Source organism: Alnus glutinosa, chromosome 6 (genome assembly GCF_958979055.1).
Source record: "Alnus glutinosa chromosome 6, dhAlnGlut1.1, whole genome shotgun sequence".
NCBI classification, from domain to species: domain Eukaryota; kingdom Viridiplantae; phylum Streptophyta; class Magnoliopsida; order Fagales; family Betulaceae; genus Alnus; species Alnus glutinosa.
This window is the reverse complement of record NC_084891.1, coordinates 3,774,742-3,798,134: the sequence shown is the minus strand read 5'-3', so window position 1 is coordinate 3,798,134 and position 23,393 is coordinate 3,774,742. Positions and strand designations below refer to the sequence as shown.

Genomic DNA, 23,393 nt, shown 5'->3' with positions numbered 1-23,393 from the left:
ATGGGCTACTTGTATCATTAATAGAGATAGAGAGAAGGGGAGAGATTAAATAGACCGGTTCAATTTTATTTAAAATACCGGTTCAGTATTTAAATGACCGGTTTAGTCACTAAAAAGTATGGGTTCATGCCACGTGTCACTATTCTATGTCATTCTAAGGAAAAACTCTGTTTTTATAGATATATATGATTAACCTTAGCTTTTGCGAATGACCTATTATTTTAATTAATGTGTTTTTAAATATGGTGTCAACACAATAGATAAACTGTTGCTAAGATCTCCAAAAGTAGCCTAAGATTAAAATAAATAAATATAAAAAATACTATAAATAGACTAATGAGCCCAAAACTACAACTATGAGTAGTTATTGATGTTTTTGGGGGGTCTTGGTTTTAGCTGATGAGTAATGCTACAAGGAGGACAGTTGTCCTCGTGTCTTCCTAAATGTTAAGTGACTTTTATAATTACTATTAGATCAAAATTTAATTAATGATCTCAAATTCAATAGTGATTTTAAAAGCTACATGACATTTAGAGTCTTTTTTTACAATTTGTCAAATTTTTAACGAGAATGTTTGGCTTGTTTCCAATTTTATGCATCAAACTAATAACATAATCCCGTGTATAGGATTATTATGTCAAAGTTATCACGTATTTGAAAACAAATTTTAGAAATTTCATTTATGTTAAAAAATAATAGGGAAACATTCACTTACCACCCATGATCTTTCATCACTTTTGCAATCATATCCTTAAACTTTAAAAAGTATCAATTTCAGGTTATCATCTTTTCAATTTTTTGCAATGTCAACCTTCTCAGCCAAATTCAACATTAAATCCTAACGGGAAAAAGTAAAATTTCCAAAATACCCATTTCTAAAAAAATGAAACCCAACCTAGGTCATGTTTGACCCACAACGGATCATACTAGAGTTTTTTTTTTTTTTCTTCTAATTATTAAATCAATGTATTTTTGTAGTTATTAAACATCTTAGGGGTATAAGAGACATTTTACTCGTCAACCGTTTGATTTAACATTACATTTGGACGGGAGGATTGACATTAAAAAAATTAAAAGATAGTGACCTTAAATTGACACTTTTTAAAGTTTAAGAATATAATTTTAAAAATGTTGAAGATCAGGAGTGATAAATAAAGTTTTCCCAAAATAATATTAAAAAAAAAAACACACACAAAACAAAAAAAAAAAAAAAAAAAAAAAAAAAAAAAAAAAAGAGCCAAGAGATCCAGTAGATGGAAGTCCAAATTTTTACTTGGCAATATTGATATCTTAAGAAGCAATCCGAATCCAGCAAAAAAGAAGAAACGCAATGCTTTATTTCTGCTAAGCGCATCTCCTACTATACCCTTACAATGGAGTCATAACATTACAATGAACCAAGAACATAAAAATGGATAATACTCATCTGTCACCTTTACAATGGAGTCCTATACATTATGCAACGGCTACAAGATGAACTTCTTTGATATCTATGTATAAAATTCGCATGCTTGAAAGACGGTTTCCTTGGACATCCAAATGCCAAAATTTTATTTGTCTGAACAGTCTATATTGTACAAATCCAAAAAAAGAAAGACCTATTGAGAATACACATTATCCCATGCATCCTAGCAGTGGGAAAGATTGAGATAGCTTCAAAGAATAAAAGAATCTTAATCCAATTATTTCAGCAGTTGATGTCTCCTACAGCTTACAATGACTCTTCTCTAATCTTCTCCTCTGCAGATTGCTTGCCCTGCAGGATAACGAATTTTACTTACTACATTTCAAATTCAAGAAATTACCAACTACTAATTGGCAGTGCCATTATGGTGAATAAAATTTCATGATAATGTAATTGACAACTAATGACTACATACAAGTTCTTAGGTAGCCTGCATTTGGATGCTTGATTGTGACACATGGGAACAAGCAAACAGCCATATATACTGTGGTTTTGGCTATAGGCATTCTCAAATCAGCATTTGGTAGACTACTAGTAATGACACTGATAAGCCAGCCATTTTCTAACAAAATTAAGGGAAGCTGAACCCATCTGTTGTTATTCTAACATTATTCGACTAAATTATGATCATTGAATCCTAGCAATGGGCCCCCAGCCCTCAACCCTGACTCCAATCTCTCCCATAGCACAGAAGATTTTTTTTTAGTAATTATGTGGCTCATTGAGACATTAGTTTCATCAGGTTGGTGCATGATTGGGGGGTGGACTCAGTCTCCTCTTTCTTCAATATCTTGTAATCCGCTAGGGTGGGTCGGGAAGCTATGTTGGACGTCACATCATAGTAATGATAGATTGGTGTTGTATGCGTAAAAAGAGTGGAAAAACTCTAGATCATCTTCTTCTTCATTGTGATGTTGCGAGATATTTGTGGAATATGGTATTTCAGATGTTTGGAGTAGAGTGGGTTATGCCTTGACGGGTGGTGGATCTCATGGCGTGTTGGAAAAGAAGGGTTGGTTAGAATGATATCGATATTGTTTGGGATGCAATTCCTTCCTTCTTAATGAGGTGGATTTGGAGAGAAATGAATGCTCGAAGTTTCGATGATGGTGAGAGAACGAACTCATATCTCCAGATTTGTTTTCTTAAATCTCTTTTTGAGTGGATCTTTGCTAACGCCATTCTCCTTTTTTTTTTTAATAGGTAATTGGCCCCAAGGGAAGGGAAAAGGAAGATTCAAACTAATGACCTCCGCCTCATGAAATGTGATCCCCAACCGATTGAGTTACCCCTTGGGGTACTACCTCCCTTCTCCTTGTCTCTAGCTTTGCATATTTTTGGACTATTTTTTCTCGTTCTTGATTTTCTTGGTGTTTTTCTCTTGTATATTTCATGTATACTTGGGAATTCCTTTTACTTACTAAAAAAAAAATCTTTTAGCACCTGTAATCTGTTTGGCATAACATAACCAATGTATGTTCTTTTTTTATCATGACTGCAGCTTTGCTTTTGTTGGCATCTGGAGAGTACCATTTCTATTCTTGATCTTTCTTTTCTTGGAGTAAAACCCAATTAATAGTATTAGTTTCACATGTAGTATATACAAATACTATTAGAATATGGGAAGGTTTACATGGCTCTAGGTTTCTTGAGCATTTATATGCACCGCATACAGGTATTACATTTAAACCTTCATATTTCAACAAAATTTATTATCAGTTCAGAGAGGCAGAGACTGAACATTCACTTTCAAAACTAATTCATGAAAGAGAGTTTGACAGAGATCATACTTACCAGTACTGATTGTAAAATACTACTGAATCGGACTGTACTTTTTTCCCATCATCATTTCGGTTCCAATGGTAGAACGCATGGCTTCTGTTCCTGATTTCCAATGTAGAATGACCATAACTGGCTTCACGGAATGCAGAATAATCTGGTTGTGGGTCCCAAAACCTACAAAAGAGTTACATATTCCATGATAAACAAAAATGTCCATGGAAGGGGATTCTAAATGCAGCAAACAAGTTAACCCACTTCATAATGGTTTGAAGAAAAATTGAACAATTTCAAATTGTAAAATTGCTTTACCTTCCAGCAAGACCTTCCTGATTTCCTCCATCTCCAACAGTTAAGTACACAGGAGCTGATTTGTCAGGTACAGGATAACGATCACCGCTTGACACATTGTAGTGTATATTCGAGATGCGATACTACAGAGAAAAACATTTATCGTTTGAGCTAAAGCTGTAGTTGACATTTTAAGGGGTATAGCACAAGTGAATGACATATAAACACTATTCTTAGCAGAAGAAACCTTGAATGTATTGCTCGTTATAAGGAGGTGTGGGTTGTGGACAACATGCAGTTTTCCAATGGTGTTATTCACTGGAATGTGTCTTTTGTTAGATCTGTACAAGATTGGGAGGTAGTTTGGTGCTTGAATTTTTTTTGTGTTATATTCACTCAGATGGAGTCAACATACTAAGGATTGTATTTGGTGGATTCCTTCAAAAAGGAAGAAATTTAAGGTGAGGTCGTTTTTTCATGAGTTATCTACTTCGGGGGGTCCTTTTCCTTGGATGAGTATTTGGAAAGTTAAAGTCCCTTTGAGAGTAAGTTGTTTTGTGTGGACAGCAACTCATAGTAAGATTTTGACATTGGATAATCTGAGAAAGAGAAGAGTAATAGTGGTGGAATGGTGTTGCATATGTAGGAAGAGCAGCGAATCTATTTATCATCTTTTACTCCATTGCAAAGTAGCAAGAGAATTAAGGAGTGTGATCTTTACCTTATTCGAAGTCCAACGGGTTATGCCCACAAGAGTGATACAGTTGTTAGATTGTTAGCGAGGTCATATGGGTAGTCGTTTAGTTCTAGATGTGTAGAGGATATAGCCCCATTGTGCTTAATGTGGAGTACATGGAGAGCAAAACGCTAGATGTTTTGAAGATCATAAGAAGACGAAGGAAGTGCTCAAGAACATACTGATCAAATCGCTTTTGAGTTGGACGGGGGTGTATAATATTTCTCAATCTTCTAACTTTTCTGAATTTGTGGATTTTTGTTCTTCTTTTAGCAAGGGGGGTTCTCTTTGTATTTATCATATGTACTAGGGTTGCGCCCCTCTGCGCTTATCAATGAAATGAATTATTTATTAAAAAAAAAAAAAACTTGGAATGTAAATGATGCTCTACGATTACATGCAAGTCCAATCGTGGGATATATAAATTTGTTATGATCTGGGATGGGTGAAGAATTTGAATAATTTCATAAAATCAAAAAGAATAATGCATAATGAGACCCTGGGCAGATTCATAATCCACGTGACTGTGGCCCATAAGGATCCACTTAAAGAGTTGACCTTCAATAATGAGACTAACATAATGTGGAGGCAGGGAATCAGTGAAAGTTTTGGATATTATCGTGCCATGAGATTCCTATTTGTTGGACAAACATACACACATATCTGACAGACTTGATACAGAACCAGAAGGACACAAAAAGGAAATAATATCTTAGCTTAGATTTTTTTTTTTTGATAAGTAAAACCTCTGAGGTAAAATCTTAGCTTAGATATACAGTGCTTATACTCCTTTTGCTTGTTTTGATCTAATTCTTTACCCATAGAAAAAGGACATTAAAAGGAAAGAAATTCCTTACTGATCTTTCATAGGCATGGACATGGCCAGCAAATATGAAATCAACTTTGGAACAGACAAACCAGCTCTCAAAGACAGCTCGCATGCTTTCACCTTCCATATAGTGGCCTTGGTTACTACTGTAGATGGGCACGTGCATGAGAACAATAAGCCAAGGTGTCTTCTTTCTGTCCACTCTTTTTAGCTCTTCTTGCAGCCACGTCCATTGAAGTGTATATTTCACTGATTAAAAAAATTAAGAAACTTTTTGAGGTTAGAAATACATAACATAAATAGTATAAAAAGACAAACTAAAATTTAAAATAAAAAGTGTCAATAATCTACTTCCACATGCAAACTGAAACTTTTCTGCGGATCCAAGGCATTCGGATTTAGGAGGAGAAACATGCTTATAAAAAATTCAAAAATTTGGATAAACAAAAGCACCATAGCACCTATAGCCACCATACTTCACCCATCAAGTAGACAATGAAATTATTCACTAACAAAAACTAGAATTTTATTTATGCAAGGGCATTAGAAACTTTCACCGAGGCATTCTTTACCATCATAACCATATCTGATGATAAAATGTGTAATAACAACCTGGTTATCAGAATGAATCAACATGAAAACAGAGAAGGATAAGACAAATTACCAAATGGAGAATAGCTGGATAGGACTATAATATGTGCGGATGCCCGTCGAACAGCATACCAGAGAGGACTACTGCTATTGGATGCAATATGGGGTGTCATGAATCTATGAAGATATGACTTGAATGGAAGAACTTCTCCCTGAAAAATATGTGATCATTTGTAACAAATCATGATATTTTTTTTATAAGTAATGTAATTCATTAATAAGTGCAAAGGGGCGCAACCCTAATACACAGGATGTATACAAGAGATAACCCCCACTAATGATTAAAAGAAGAATAGAAATCCACAAATTCAGAAAAGTTAGAAAAATGTGAGATATTATACGCCCTTATCCATATACAAAACGATTTGACCAAGATGTTCTTGAGCTCTTCCACCGACATCTCACAATCTTAATAAAATATCTTGCACTCCGCTCTTTCCATATACTCCACATTAAGCACAAAGGGAACATCCTCCAAATAGCTAAAACTGAACAACCTCCCAACTGACCTTGCTAACAATCTAATAACTCTATTACCCTTCTAGGCATGACCCATTCTACTCCAAAAATGCGAAAAATCGCATTCCATAATTCTCTTGCTCCTTCACAATGGAGAAAAAGATTATATATAAATTCCACGCTCCTTTTACACATGCAACATCAGTCCACCACTATTACTTTTCTCCTCAAGTTATCTAAAATCAGAATCTTTCCTAGAGCCGCCATCCACACAAAGAAACTCACTCTCAATGGAACATTGACTCTCCAAATACTCTTCTAAGGAAAAGATGAACCCCCCCGAACTAGATAACTCTTGAAAAAACGACCTTACTTCAAACTTCCTCCTCTTTGAAGGGATCCACCAAATACTATCCTCACCACGTTGTCACAATCTAAGGGAATACAACAAATCATAAAATGCAATCACCAAATCGACCTCCTAATCCTGTACAGATCTAATAAAAGATAAGTTCCACTGAAGATTACCATTAGAAAACTGCAAATTATCAGCAACTCACTCCTCCTTACAATAAGCAATGCTAAACAACTCCGGAAAATATTCCTTCAGTGGTTGATCACCACACCATAAATCATGCCAGAACCTAATCATAGTTCCATCTCTCACTTGGTATATGATAAATCTCGAGAAAAAAAAAAAAAAAAAAAAAAACTCTCCAACCCCTCCTAATATGTTTCCACACTCCAACTCCAAAGGCTCCCCAAATCATGATATTAGAAGTGGCTACATCATAGTCTGACAATAATTATCAAAAGAAAATATTATTCAGTATAATAGAAACTTTGGAGAACACTAATTAAAGCTTGTCCACATAGCATCTAAAGAAAGCTTCTTCCAACCTCTTCTCTCTCTCTCACTCTCACTCTCTCTCGGGTGAGTACTTCCAACTACAATTTCTCCAATTATAGGGAAACAATTCAACTATATGCATTCACTGAACTAAAAAGCAACACAAGATTTTATTTCATAGTCTGACAATAATTATCAAAAGAAAATATTATTCAGTATAATAGAAACTTTGGAGAACACTAATTAAAGCTTGTCCACATAGCATCTAAAGAAAGCTTCTTCCAACCTCTTCTCTCTCTCTCACTCTCACTCTCTCTCGGGTGAGTACTTCCAACTACAATTTCTCCAATTATAGGGAAACAATTCAACTATATGCATTCACTGAACTAAAAAGCAACACAAGATTTTATTTCATAGTCTGACAATAATTATCAAAAGAAAATATTATTCAGTATAATAGAAACTTTGGAGAACACTAATTAAAGCTTGTCCACATAGCATCTAAAGAAAGCTTCTTCCAACCTCTTCTCTCTCTCTCACTCTCACTCTCTCTCTCGGGTGAGTTCTTCCAACTACAATTTCTCCAATTATAGGGAAACAATTCAACTATATGCATTCACTGAACTAAAAAGCAACACAAGATTTTATTAGAAAAATTAAAAAGAAAAGGAATAAAGGGTGACTTGAAACAAAGAAAAGAAAGAGACCCCTACCCACACCCTAAGGAGGGGGGGGGGGGGGGGGGTTGATGATTAAATTCACCATTTCTTATCAGCTTCAACTTTTGTGATAACTGGTGATTTAACATGGTATTAGAGTAGAAGTCTTGAGTTCATGTCATACCTTCGTAATTCACCTCCTATTTCAATTAAATATTTCACGTGTTGGGCCTCACTTATTAAGGGGGAGTGTTAAAATATTACTTAAATGATTAAATTCACAGTTTCTTATCAGCTTAAACTTTTGAGATAACTGGTGATTTAACAAAGACAAATTAAAGCTATAACCATATATATCAATAAAGGATTAACCACATAGTTTCTCAAACCGAAGATCCAATAGGGAACAAAAAAAGTCTAGAAATCCTTAAGAGGCAAGTTACTAGCAATAAACACAATTGCAAGTAGAATCCATTTAAGATATGCAACTTTAAGGGCCAAAAATCTGTGAACATTTGAACAATCACCATCACCTAGAAGGCAGCTCTGGTACTTAAGAACTGGTCATGGACAAGACTCTTGCCAATCTAATTGGATAAATCTAGACAATTAGGAGAAGCAACAGATCCAAGTAATCATCTTTATCAACCGTGACTAATTGCATGCTACACAATGCTCTTGAAATATCAATAAAGCCATCTATAGCTCAATATGACACTTTACTCATTCATCTATGTAAAATAAAATAAGAAATATATTTACACATACATATGTGTGTGCATATGTATGCATATACATATGTATATTACATATATAAATGCAAACAAATGCATAGTACTTCACACAACATCGATGTGCTCATGCTTACTTCCACATAGGAACAGAAGTAATCAATAAGTTCAAATGGATGAAAGATAAGAAAATATGGAAGATTTACAAGGTACAATTTTGTAACAGTACCATGCTTGGCATGTACTCTATTTCATGATTCCCAGCTGACCAAATCCATGGCTGATATGCAGTACTTCGCTCAATAAAGCGACCCCATGAATCCCATCGAATACCAACATTGTTGTATTCATATCTATCAGCATAAGAGAGATCACCAACATATAAGACAGTCTGTCCTCCACTCTGCATGTAATGCTCAAGAGTGGAAAGGGAATTATATGTTTGACCCAGATCACCTAAAATGTAAGGGGGAAAAAAAAAGAGGGAATGAGAAAAATCTTAAAATACATATCCTATAAATAAATTGTTCTTCAAACCACTGTATTTTGAAATACGTTCCATATATTCCAATGTGAATGATATATAGTTTGTTATTTTTTTTGAACTTGAGTTACGCCCCTTTGCATTTTAATGAAATTCAATTACTAAACAAAAAATAAAGTTTGTTCTATTTTTGCTTTCAAAGGCAATACAAACTGTAAATCAATATTCACATAGCTCATCATCTCATTTAGGGCTGTAAATAAACCTAGTTGTTCGTAAATAGCTTGAACTCTGTTTATATATACTTAACTCGAGTTTAGTTCATCAAATAAATGAACCAAGTTTGAACAATACTTTTAACTCGATTATTAAACCAGCTAAGCCCGGCTCAACTTAATTTAGGCTCGTAAACTGCCCGTATAGGAATTCTAAACTAATTTATAGCTCGTTAAAATATAATAGAAATATGTATGTATGTGTGTGTGCGCGCGCGCACCCGTGTGTATATGTTTCTCTCTCATCTCATGTGACATGTATGATTACATGTTTTTTTAAAAAAACTGATACTCTAACTACACACAGGCCAAGTATTGTAGATTTTTATTTAGCTTTTTGGTCTAAGCATACATTATTCTATTTATTTTCTCTTATTGACATACTATACTCTCTTCATTTATTCCAAGTCTTTTAGATTTTTAATATTCATTTAGCTCAATAAAAATAGAATTCTTTTTTTATCAATACTTAAAAAAAAATAAAAAATTCATAATTTTTTTTTTTGATAAGTAAGAGAAATTTCATAAAAACTTTCATAATTACCAATACCAATCCAATTCTTCTTCTTTCTTTTCATCACCTTGGGTCCAATTTCTTTTGTCAATGATGCCAAAGATGCACTATTTGGAACAACAACAAAAAACGTATCATTTAGGAAGGAAAAAGAAAAGAAAAAGCAAGGGTTCGTTTGTTCTTCTCCGAGTTCGCTTGGTGCTGGGTTCTGGTTGGTGGTACTGAGGGTTCGTTTTGTGCGTATGGTTCCAGGGTGTCTCCTCTTCTAGCTCTTCATATTTGCATCAGATGGAGCGATGTTTCTCTGTGGAAGCCAAATGTTTTTCCTTTTTAGCGAAGGCTGAAGTGCTGGAACTGCGCTTGGAGGAGAGGAGAAAGGGGTTCTACAGGTTCATATTTTTGGGTCTTCAAGGTTCAACTTGGCTGTTGGCTTCTGTAGAGGAGGCTTTGAAGGTTTCAGCGAAGGAATTCGTCAAGTACTTCCGGGAGGATGTGAAAGTATTGATGGATCGAGGGGGAGAGAACAAGTCCGGCCGCTACCTAGAGGTGGAAGTCGTCGCTGAGGGTGGCCGAAAAAGGGGCTATTTGGCTCCCTGAAGGCCGTGAAGGTTGGGGGTGGGCTTGGGTTGCGGGAGAACTACGGAAGATGATCAATTTCCTAGGTCCTAAGGATCGGACAATGGGTTCAGAGGTGTCTTCTTCGGAGGGGACTCAGATAAGGGGTGTCTCTTCCAGTCGACTGGGCAGGTCTCCTCCATCAAATGCGGCAGTGGTTCGGGGGGAAGTTGTCTCTAACGGCACACATGCTAAGTTGCAGGGTTCAAATAAAGAACTGCGTGGGTTGGACCTATTTCCGGAATCATGGTGTAGGGTGGTCGAAGATGGGAGATTGGCGGTGAATTGCTTTGATCTGGAGGAGCAACCGCTCGAGTCGACGGAGAAGTCCACGCCTCTAGTATGGTCCGTGTCAGAGAGCTCTTCGTTTGATCCGCTGGACAAAGGTTTACTTCATCGTCGGCTAGGCAAGAAGAAGATGCATGTTGTTTACTCTGCACGAGGTCCAGCTCGTTTGAATTCAAATCTGCGTACGTGGACCAAGATGCTCCTCAGCTTCAAATTGGCTATGGGCCGGTTTGCTGGGTCCGGTTCAGGCCTCAAACGGAAAGGGTTTTGGTTGGGTCACTTCTTGCCAAAAATCAAAATCAAAGCATCGCTTCAGACAGAAACTTTTGAGGATGCGGGTCCGGTGTCAACGATCGTTCTAGGGTGCTCTCTTCAGCCAGAGACGACATCACCGACAGACTCTGGGTTGATTCCGAGTTTGTCTTCTTCTAAGGGTGGGCCTAGCTGTCGGAAACTTGTTCCAACTGGAGATGTGGGTATGGGTCCGACGGAGATTTTGTCGAGGACAAAATTTGGGGTGGCTCTAGGTTTGTCATCTTCTGAGAGTGTGTTGAACCATCTGCCTCTCAATCCAACGGCTGTATCTATCACGCTGCCTTCTCCTTACGTTTTTCTCCCCTTGCCAACTTCAGAGTTGCTGCCTCCACTGACCTTGGATGTCCCTCAAGCTCCGACTAGGTCTACAGTGGGTTTTGGCTCCTACGATGCTTTTGTCCTTCTGCCTAGCAACTTAATTGGTGTTGGTGCTGGGTTGACTCAACCTTTCTTCCCTTTTCCTTCTCTCTCAGGGGCGGCTGAGTTAGGTGAGAAGATTCGTTCTTCTCTCCCCGCGCTACAGTCTACTAAACCTTTCCAGAGATACTACCAGAAGGCTAGGGATCTCAGGGAAGGTCACTCAATGAAGTGGAATGAGGAGTTGTTAGCAGATTCTATGCCAGCTTCGAAGACGCCAATCTATTTTGCTAAAAAGGAAGTAGCTGCAGTGCCTCCGGTGAAGAATTTTGCAGGTTCTGTGAAAAAGGGTTTCCTTTGGAAGGGGTTCCTCAACCCTTGCCCAGCTGCGATAGCCCCTACCGCGTCTCAGGAGTTCAAGGATGTTGTGATGATAGGGCTTCACTCCCCCCCGGGATGTCGCATCATTCCTTCATCCGTAAAGGGCAATGGTTTTTCCAATCTCAGGAATGGCCTGTCGGGTTTGATCTTAATGGAGAGATAGTTGTTTGGGAGAAGGATGATGATCTTTTAGATGGGTTGCCCTTAGACTGAACGTTGGACGGGGTTCATGGCAAGGAGTCTTTGGCAATCCTTGATGCCATGGAAGATGAATTTCATCAGGACAAGATGATAGCACGCCAAAATACCAAAGGAAATAGGGAGCTTTTGAATTTGAAAGGCTCCATTAATTATGGCGATACAAGCACTCCCTCTAGGCGCGGGAAAGGCAAGGCTCTCATGTAGCTGGGTTTTGTGCCTTCGTGGGTTTTGAGGCTTTCGGGTTTTCGAGTTTTAGGGCTTAACTCCTTGTGGGTTTTGTTGGGTTCTTTTGTGGGCTGTTCTTGGGTGCTCCTTTTGGGCTTTAGGGTTTTGTTGGGTGCTTTTTGTGTGTTGGCTTTGATTGTTCCTGTGTATTCTCCCTATGTACTTAGAGGCGCCATACACTTTTTCTAATAAAACTTTTCTTACTTAAAAAAAAAAAAAAAAAAAATGTCTTCCTTTTTCCTAAAAATTTCTTTATATTTTTTGTCAAGTTTATTAGCGCAAGTTCCAAAAATAAAATAAATACCCCCTTTAATCCTTCAAACTCGGCTAATTTTAATTGAGCCAAGTTTGAATGACCTTCTAAAGCTCAACTCGAGCTCGAGCCGAGTTCGAACCTACATATATTTATGTTAGGCCAAGTTTGAACATCAATTATTGGCTCCATTACCACTCTAATCTCATAACGTAAAGTAAAGCAAACTAGTATTGTTCATTTGAGAGGTAAAGTATATCTTACCAATAATTCCAAAAGTATAGGAAGCATCTGGATCAATATCTGGAGGTGTTTGAAACCAAAATTCACGAGAAGAGTCACCTACTCCAATCTTGTAGTAGTACTTTGTGTTGTACTAAAAGACAAGAAATTGGAAAGTGTTAACATAATACCATATAGGAATCAAATAAACAGATCGTATATAACAATAACAATTATACTTATAAGTTCTCAACACCTACAATTTGCCTTTTGAAAAAAAAAAAAAGAACCATAGTTTTTTTTACCTGAGAATTTCAGTCAACTGACAATTGGAAAGTAGCTAAAAATATTTAATATATGCTACAAAAATGGCAAAAAAAAAAAAAATTCACCAACCATGGAAAATTGAATAGCACCTATATGAACGCAATAAAAGACCAGAATAAGGGCTGAATACATTCAAGCAAATACACCTACCCATAGGTTAAAAGAAAAATGTGAATTCAAAGAGAAGGTGCTACGAAAAGATTGATGAAGAACTTTTTACGTTTAAAGTGGGTGTATCTATGTGGATGAGTATGCGCGTATGCACTTAGAAATGATAAAAGTGTGAAATGTAATATAAGAAAGACTAACCTTAATCACATGCATAAGAACAATACAAATATTTCCCTATAATTCTGTGGGTTACTCCCCTCTACGCTTTTTTAATATACATTACTTATCAAAAAAAAAAATATTTCCTTATAATGAAACATTTTCACAACTTCCAAGATTTTTACAAAAGATTATTACAAATGAAAAACCTTAACAACTAAATGGATTTAAATACCAATATTTATCATACTTTGCCCAACGTCCGTACATGCCTGCTTGCATGGGCATCAATCATTGGTTACCTTTGCATACACAAGTGTGGATGTGCATAATTGTAGACATCATTGAAGAGATTGATTACAAGAACATAATATTGAATGAAGTATACCTATTTTTTTTTTTAAAGTAAAAGAAATATCATAAAAAGGCGCAACTCAGGTACCCATTAAATATACAATAGGACATCTAACTAGAAAGAAAAATACGCCCAATAAAATCATGAAAAGAAAGAAAATAAGGAAAGTCTGAAGTAGCTGCCCAATGAAAAAGAGTATTGAAGGACTTTAAATCCACCACCATCCTCTCGTGGTCTTCAAAACTCCTACATTTCTTTCCCTACAAATATACCACAAAAGACAAGATGAAACCATCTTCCACACTGTTGCACTCTGGGGATTGCCACTCAACCTTCTCTTACAAGCAAAAAGGTCAACCACTCTTCTAGGCATTACCCAAGTAAATTCAGCACAATTAAAATAACAGTCCATAAGACACTAGCAATCTCACAGTGAAGAAAAAAATGATCCCTAGACTCCCCACACCTCTTACACATACAACACCAGTCTACCACGATAACATGCCGCTTTCTTAGGTTATATCTATGGTGAGGATTTTCCTTAGGGCAGCCGACCAAGCAAAGGACGCTACTCTCATGGGGACCTTATTCTGCCAAATACATTTCCAAGAGAAGGGAGTACCAACATTGGGGACAAGGACTTTACTAAACAATCTAATGTTCAACAACCCTCTCTTGGAAGGGACCCAGCAAAGCTTGTCTTCACCTCCCCGGCAACTCTAGAAGAGTATAACAAATTAGAGAAAAAGGCAAAGGCTTCCACCTTTCAATCGTGAGCTGCTATGATAAAGCTTACGTTCCATTGACGAAAGCCACTAGAAACCTCCAAATGATCCGCCATAGAGGCATCCTTAACATGACCTATACTATACAAATCTAGAAAAGCTTCCTTGAGGGCTTTATCTCCACACCACGAGTCATTCCAAAATCTAATCTTAGACCCATCTCCCATATCAAATCTACTAATATGGTATGACTAGCAAACTCCGGATATTTTTCCATAACCCCACCCCAGACGACTCATGAACCTCATTAGAGCACCACTCACCCCATGAGCTACCACATTTAGAATCCACGACGACTTTCCACAAAGTCTCTCTCTCTCATGCAAATAGCGTCAAAACCACTTCCCCCAAAGAGCACAATTGAAAAGGAGCAAATTATGAACCCCCAACCCCCTTCAAAAATTAGAGAACAAACCTTTGACCAGTTTACTAGGTGATATTTGAACTCTTCACCTGGCCCACCCCACAAAAAATCCCAATGTAGTTTCTCTATGCAATTGGCAAAACCAGTCGAGAGTGAAAAAAAAATAGACAAGACATAAATAGGTAAATTGGAAAGGGAAGCTCTTGGTCAAAGTAATCTTGCCACCCTTAGACAAATACATCATCTTCCAACCAGCCAGACGACACTCAATCTTTTCAATAACACCATCCCAAAAAGATTTTGCCTTAAAAGAGACTCCCAACGGAAGACCAAGATACTTCAAAGGCAAAGAAAAAACCTAACATCCGAGAATACCAGCCAGTCCATGAACATTAGTAAAATTCCCACAACAACCAATTTTGACTTATCCATATTAATTTTCAAGCTGGAAACAGCTTGCTTTGGAATAAAGCACGTAGATAGTGGAGGTGGTTAGGGTGTGCCCCACAAAAAATCAAGGTGTCATCCGCAAACAGAATGATGTAGGACAGAATTTATTAATATTTTCGGTGAAAACGAAAATAGAAAAGATGTCTAAAATAATATTGAAGCAGCACCGTTTGATTAGAAGTTTACCTGTTTGCAGACAATAGAAGTACAAAATGAAAGACTTGATCGTCAAGCCAAGACTTTATTTTCTTTCCTTACTAGGACTAGATTTGCTAGTTGCTTTATTTATTTTCCTTTTAGGATTAAGATTTTATTTTCTTTCCTTACTAGGACTAGATTTGCTAGTTGCTTTATTTATTTTTCCTTTTTAGAATTAAGACTTTATTTTCTTTACCTACTAGGACTAAATTTGTTTTATTTATATCTTTTCCTTGTTAGGATTAGGGTTACTTTCTCTACAAGTATTTTTCTTTTATAAATAGGCTTGCTTGCTATGTAACAACAACACAATTTGAAATATTATCAAACCAGAGAATTTCTCTCAATACTCTGCGGAGTTTTATCTTTCTTTTAGCCTGCGGGCTTGTTTTATCTTTTGGGGTAGAAGACGAAGACGCTTCTCCTTGCAAAATCAAAGACGCTACTCTTTGATTAGTTACCTTTAGTCTTCCGCTACGTTAGTTGGTATCAGTAGCAGCGTCTTTGATTCTGCAAGGAGAAGCGTCTTCGTCTTCTACCCCAAAAGATAAAACAAGCCCGCAGGCTAAAAGAAAGATAAAATTCGGCAGAGTATTGAGAGAAATTCTTTGATTTGATAATATTTCAAATTGTGTTGTTGTTACATAGCAAGCAAGCCTATTTATAAAAGAAAAATACTTGTAGAGAAAGTAACCCTAATTCTAATAGGGAAAAGAAATAAATAAAACAAATCTAGTCCTAGTAGGTAAAGAAAATAAAGTCTTAATTCTAAAAAATGAAAAATAAATAAAGCAACTAGCAAATCTAGTCCTAGTAAGGAAAGAAAAATAAAGTTTTAATACTAAAAGGAAAATAAATAAAGCAACTAGCAAATCTAGTCCTAGTAAAGAAAGAAAATAAAGTCTTGGCTTGACGATCAAGTCTTTCCTTTTATACTTCCATTGTCTGCAAACAGGTAAATTTCTAATCAAACGGTACTGCTTCAGTATTATTTTGGACATCTTTTCTATTTTCGTTTTCACTGAAAATATTAATAAATTCCGTCCTACATCACAGAAGGTGAGAAATGAATCACACCAAAGTTCCTAGACCCCACAGAAAAGCCTAAAAGAAGCCCCCCATGTTCAGCAGCAGAAAGCATTTTACTTAAAGCCTACATGACATTGATAACAATGACAAACATCAACTGTGTCAAAGGATCTCTCTGTCTCAAACCCCAGGAGCTACTGAAGAAACCAAAAGGATCCCCATTCACCAAAACAGAGAAACGCACTAGAGAAATACAACTCTATCCAAGAATGTCATATCTCCCCAAAACCATATCTCCTCAACAAATATAATAAGAACTCCCAATTTGACATGATCATAGGCCTTGTCCATATCCAATTTGCAAAGAACCCCAGGCTCACCAAATCTAAGCCTACTATCCAGATATTCATTAGGTATAAGAACATAGTCAAGGATTTGCCTACCTCTGACAAACACGTTCTAAGGCTTCAAGATAATCTTCTCCATAACCCTACTCAACTTATGGGGGCCTAATTTCTTTTTAAATGCATGTTGGGCTTTTGCCTTCAAAAGTGGGCTTTTGATTTTAAGCATGGGTTGGGCCCTCTCCAGATGTTTCATCGTAGCAGATTCAGACTTCTCCAAGTTTTTAAGATCTTCCTGGCCAATGGATTTCAAATCCTCATCCACTAACTCGATCCGCCTCACCTTTGATCATCTCCAACTGGCTTCTCATATTTTGAAGGGTCCCATTAACACCCATCACGTCCCCCCATTGAACGCCCACACCTCCTAATGTAGGGCAAAAATGGGGAATGGAGGCAGCTACAATCATTTCTTGGGCGACCTTAGATACTGACCCAACAGTCTTTGCACTACCCTCCCCGTGGGACAACAAACAAGGCGCACACTCTGCCGTTACTACCGGCGACGTTGGGCATTCTACAACTAACAATAACGATGGGCGCTTTTGCAACTGCCCCTCCTTACCTAAAACCTCTGTGAAGGACCTTCTGCCAGCACCTTTCCTTCAGACACCGAGGAAGAACCACCCATAACAATTGAGCAAGTGGGCTGGCGTGGAGGCAAAGCTCTGCTCCCCTTGCCGGGAGAGAGCTCAAGGAAAGCCACCACCTTTTTCAGCTCAACAGCCTAGCTTCCCCAACTCCCCTCTCGCCGCTCCGGGATTACAATAAAGCCTCTCTGACCCCCCCCCCCCCCCCCCCCAACCCCCCCCCCCCCCCCCCCCAACCCCCATATGTCGCCACCACCAAATATTGACCAGGCCTATTTAGAGCATCTCTGAGCGATGAAAACTTTGCTCCCATCCCTTTACGTTCTGACAAACTCGGACACCTTCTCTTCGAACCAACTCCTCCACCGTGGTCACCAACCAAGCAACAATCTCTTCACCCAAAAACATTAATCGAGAAGCCCCTCGATACTTTTCAACCAAACGCAGCATAGTCCCCCCTTCTACTACCAAGAACTCAAAAACTTTTGCCACTACAAAAAATCAACTCCAAAAACCCATCACCAACAGCCAAACCTAAATACAACAATCATGCCGGAACTAGAGAGAAGACACAGAAAAAATAAATATCGGAGAGAGAGAGAGAGAATATGAAAATGTTGAACGAAAGATTAAGTTGCTAAAAAATATATATTTTACTGAATCAATGACACAGTCAAAGAAAATAAAAAAGACATATGAAGCAATATATGTTAAAACACAATTTCAATGAAAAGATTACAAAGACACATGATTTGAGTGATATGAAACCAACCCAAAGTTCTTTTATTTCAATTATTTAAAAACTGAAGTATACTTAGTATAATAGATTAATTTGAAAACGCATGATACAGGTAATATTACATCTCAGTTTATATTTACCTCAAGGCCATCAACAAGACAGTGATGAATGTAGCCAGACTTGTAGTTGTAAAAGGTGTAGTTTGTCACTGTGCCCTCAGCAGTAAAATCATATTTCTCCTTTGATGTGCCATACTGTACTTTACTGTTCCCAGGTTCAGTTGTAACCCATGAAATTATTACAGCCTTTCCATCATAGTCACCTTGAGTGATATGCACCTACACCAAAAAAAAATTTAAGGTGTAAATAGCAGGGGGGAAGACTATTACTCCAGCTTTTAAGAGGGAAAAAGAGAAAGAAAAGAAAAGAAAAGGGAAAAAGGAAATATATGACAAGTACCACTAAGTCAAAAATCTTGAATATAAGCTCCATCATCCTTTATAATTTACAATAACGGCATTGAGGCGTATGTTCACTACATTTGAGGAATCAAACTATCAATTTTGTAGAGTTAGAATATATTTCCCATATAAATGCATGCTAGTTTCTAATGAGACCAAACTGTAGTGTCAAAAAGCTCACTAAGAGCACTAGGTGGCAGTTGATGAATTCAATTGTCACGATCTACCATCACAAAATGGTGTTGCAATCTTGTGCATTTAATTGATGGTAGAACACAACAAAGTACTTTGCATTTCGATGGGACACTAAAAGCAATTCTCAAGACTATTAGGGAGCTGCTCTAGAAATCTACCATTATGATTGGATTGGAGGATTTGGAGAGAACGAAGAGGATATGAGGAAGGATTTTCAACATCCATTGATTGGATGTTTATGAGAGGAGAAAGGAGAGAATTTGGGGGCGGGGTTGCCTACCCCCCTTCATCAGCCCCATCATTTGGCTCCCACCTTTCCATCCAGAACTGGGCGGATTTAGACGGAAGGTTTGAGCTTTTAAATGAAATACAATGAAACATCTATTTTATTTTTTTGATAAGTAATAAACCAATCTCATTGAAAGCGTAAGGCACTCCTAAGTTGTAACAGCCCGCTCCAAGTGGTATGATATTGTTCGCTTTGAGCCAAGCCCGCACAGTTTTGTTCCTGGGTTTTACCCCAAAAGACCTCATACCATTTAGAGAAAGCATGCTCTATATAAGCACATCTCATTTCTCACACCCAAACGATGTGGGATGCCAGAATCACCCCCTCTTGGGACTCAACATTTTCGCTGGAGACCCTCATGGGCTTGTGCACACTTCCCCCATCTCAGTCTGAGCTCTGGCTCTAATACCATATATAATAGCCCACTCCAAGTGGTATGATATTGTCAACTTTGGGCCAAGCTCACACAGTTTTGTTCTTGGGTTTTACCCCCAAAAGGCCTCATACCATTTAGAGAGAGCATGCTCTATATAAGCATTAAGAACATCTCCTTTCCCACACCCAGGTAATGTGGGACGCCACATAAGTACGCAGGAAGTATGCAAAATGAACCACCTAACTAGAAAGAGCAAAACGAACAAGAAAGTCACTAAAACTAATCGATAGAGGAGTCACATACGCCACCGTCCAAAGATACAAGTTTCAAAGAACAAAGATATAATTTCCCCCGTAGTATTCTCCTTGTCCTCAAAGTTTCTATCATTCATTTCCCTCCATAAACACCAAAAGAGGCACGTAGGCACCATTTTTCACACGGCTACACTCCTTTATCCCTTAGATATAGCAATGGATTGAAGTTAAAAAAAAAATGATACAATGGTAAACTGATATTCCTGTCCTACAACAGATTGAAGTTTACAAATAAACCATTTTGTAATAAAAGAAACACTCTTCCTAAAGCGTCCTTAGATGGAACAAGAAAATTGGAGTCAACTTTGAAAAAATGTGAGTTCAAATTTCAGAGAATGTGATTTAAATTTAAGAGTAATATGGGAAGTTAAATGGATAAATGCTTTCAGTTTTGGAAACTTCAATCTATATTGGGATAGACCAAAAAAGGAAGTATATCATCTATTGTGGGATGGAGTATATCTTTTAGCTTCTTTTCCTTTCTTTTCTCCTCTCAGCCAAACAAGAGACAAACACTTTCCTCTCATATGTCTATTAATCATCCAAACAATAAAAGAAATAATTCCCATCCTTTCATCGCCCTCTTATCTTCTCACTCCTCTTCTTTCTTTTCTCTGCTAAATTCCCTATCAAAGTGTAAGGAGGAACCCTTTCCTGAAAAGATTAGGATCCTCTTCATTTCAAGTGAAATAGAGAGGAGCCATTTCATGATCAAGATTTCTTTTACTGCATCCAATGATGTATATGATACGACGTCATTTAATAATTTTAAATGACATGGCAATATATTCACCATGTGACAACATACAGACCATTAGATCTATGAGATCTAATCTATACCATAAAATGACTCATCTCCATCATACTTGAAATTGAGAATATCCTATTCCGACTGAAAAAGGTATTCAACATTAAATACAAATATAATTATACTTTACGAATTAGTTCGCATATTTTTTATAAGTGATTCATCCCTACCTTTCAACAAAAGTTCAGGTATAAGCATCTATTCCATTTAGATGCATAGTTACTAAGAATGTCGATTACAAGTGAGGAAGTCAGATAAGGATCTTAACCATTTCATGTGAAATGAGGATGAACCATTTTATGGTCAAAATTTTATTTTGTTGAAACAAATTATATATATGTTATTCAAGTCCGTTAAAATTTTTAAATGACGTGACAATATATTCACCATGTGACAACATATACACTATTAGATCTGTAAATCTAATCTTAACCACAAAATGACTTATTTTCATTTCGCTTGACATGGAGAGGATCCTATTCCATTCAGTACAGTGCCTTTGCGCAAACCAACTATCAAAAACAACATGATAGCCAACACCCATTAACAATATATCTACAATCAACTTCTCAACTTGTAAAGAAACAATCCCTTAACATAACCAAACGGTAAAGCCGAGAGCAATATTTTTGTGTAAATATCTGGCAATCTACACTCTTTACTTGGTCAAATACTATATAAATTTTGTAAACCAGTTAACATTTTGAACGTATTTCTAAGTTTCCAATTAACAAAGATGAAAGCTTACTTGCTGTGGCGCATTATGGCCTTTTGGAATTGCAAAAGCTTCATGATCAAGAGGGATATCAACCGATGGCCATTCAGAACGAATAAAAGTACTCGTTATCCCCGCATTCCCGTGTCCCACAGAGCTTAAGATGATAAATATTAGAGGCACAGGATGGTATAATAACAAGCGTGCCCCAAAAGCCACCAGCATTGGTATTCTTCACTCAGCCTGTACAACAGCCCTATAAGATCAAATCAAACAAGTTCAGAAAATTATAGTCTAAACTGAACAAGCCCCACCCATGTGATCAAAAACAATTTTCATTTCTCTCAACCGTCAGATTTCGATCCCCAACTGAACCCAATTTTTTTATCAATCAATCCCATCAAAACAAGAATCCCAAGTAAACCCAGAAAATACAAGATCGAGTACAACAACAATTGACAAAAAGGAATTTCTGCTTCAAAAACAGACATCAAAAATCTTCAATACTTGAGAGGGAGGGAGTACCTGAACCAACGTAACGTAAGAGTAGGAAAAAACTTTCTGGGTGACTCGATGGTTATAGGTATAAGGAGATTTAGGAGCTTGAGATAGCTGGGACTGAGGATTGGTAAGCGTGAAATCACAGCCAACAGTTTGTTGTTGTGTCGTTATTTTTATGGCCAGCAGATTCTGAAACGTTCTTATGGTAAGAGTCAGTCAATGGACATAAATTTCTAATAGACTGGGTAGAGAAATATTCCTTCAATTCGGTCTTTGAAAATGATGTTGGTAAAAATAAATAAATTTTTTTTTTAATAAGGAAGAGAGGTTTTATTAAAAAATGCAAAGCGCAATTAAGTACACAGGGGGTATACAAAAAAAGCAATTAAGAAGAGGAAGAAAACAATACAAGAAAATCGTTATAGCTAATCACTAGAGGTGCGAGATACGCAGCCGTCCACGAGTACAAAGAATGAAGAAAAAAGGAAATGAGCTTCTCTATTGTTCTTTCTTTGTCCTCAAACTATCTATCATTGCGTTCCTTCCACAAGCACCACATAAGGCAACAAAGAACCATTTTCCACACGACCGCACTCTGAGAGCGTCCACCCGTCCACCAGCAGGCGAATAAGTCTATCACCCGAAGAGGCATCACCCAAGACAGACTAAAGCGACTAAGGATGGCATATCAAAGAGCGCGTGCAACCTCGCAATGAAGAAGAAGGTGATCCACAGTCTCCCTGATGTGGTCTTTTGTTTACCAAAATATATCAATAATAAATAACCACTCGCAATAGGACGAATCCTTGTAGGATAAGGCTATAGAGAGGGTGTCGAACCTCAAGGACTACAGGGGTATTGCTATCAAGTTTATGAAGATTAAAAATAACTAATGAAAAGATTGTTGAATTTGTAATTAACTAAAGTGCATAAAAATAAACGTAAAAGAGAATTGAAATATAAGAGAGAGAAAAAGAGTAGAGTATTGACTTCACCGCTATCCGCACATCAATGGTTAATCATATTTAATTAGAGAAATTCATTCTATGCATGCTATAAATAAACAAGAAATTACCATATTAAAGCATAAGTATAATCCATCTTCGGTTGGCACGGACCGTCCACCTAACCACTAAGATGCGGTACGACCCGTCTTCCCTAGGCATGGATTAGCTACGTCTTTAATAGGATACATACAATCAATGAAAAAGTATAACCCATCTTCGGTTGGCACGAATCGTCTACCTAAATTACACTAAACTAGGGTGTAGTACGATTCATCTTCCCTAGGCATGGCCTATCTAATTCTCTTGATCATATGTCAATTAAACCCGTTGTATAATCATCATTCTCATAATCACAAAAAATAAGAATGATTTGTGTTCAATAAAGGTAAAAAGCTTTCTAAGACAAGAGAAGAATTCTACCAATATTGATTATGAATTGAAGAACAATTGCATTAAAAGATGAAGAACAATATCAAATTGTAGCAATTCTCATAATTATACAACCAACATGCATAAACTAAAATTCTCTAAATTAAAATACAATCAAACCATTGTGCTTGGATAGGGCTACATCAATACCCTACAAAGGTTTTTAGCCGCTCATGAAGTTGCTGCAATGGCCTCTTGCCATGATT

At 37.1% G+C, this 23,393-nt stretch overlaps 1 protein-coding gene across 2 annotated transcripts; it reads right to left on the bottom strand.

The window, feature by feature from the left end:
* Positions 1-1,318: 1,318 nt before the first annotated feature.
* LOC133870699 (bifunctional purple acid phosphatase 26-like) lies at positions 1,319-21,983 on the bottom strand. 2 transcript variants are annotated; one of them, XM_062307883.1, is made up of 10 exons: positions 21,776-21,983; positions 21,284-21,506; positions 18,233-18,430; positions 12,624-12,735; positions 8,681-8,907; positions 5,766-5,904; positions 5,130-5,350; positions 3,558-3,679; positions 3,261-3,422; positions 1,319-1,757 (listed from the first exon to the last, which is right to left on the bottom strand). In XM_062307883.1, exons 2-10 carry the CDS (start codon positions 21,473-21,475, stop codon positions 1,706-1,708), a joined length of 1,425 nt encoding a protein of 474 aa, XP_062163867.1. In that variant the 5' UTR covers positions 21,476-21,506; positions 21,776-21,983; the 3' UTR covers positions 1,319-1,705. The 2 variants fall into 2 exon arrangements, with proteins under 2 accessions (XP_062163867.1, XP_062163869.1); XM_062307885.1 differs by having other exon boundaries at positions 21,284-21,493.
* Positions 21,984-23,393: the final 1,410 nt, after the last annotated feature.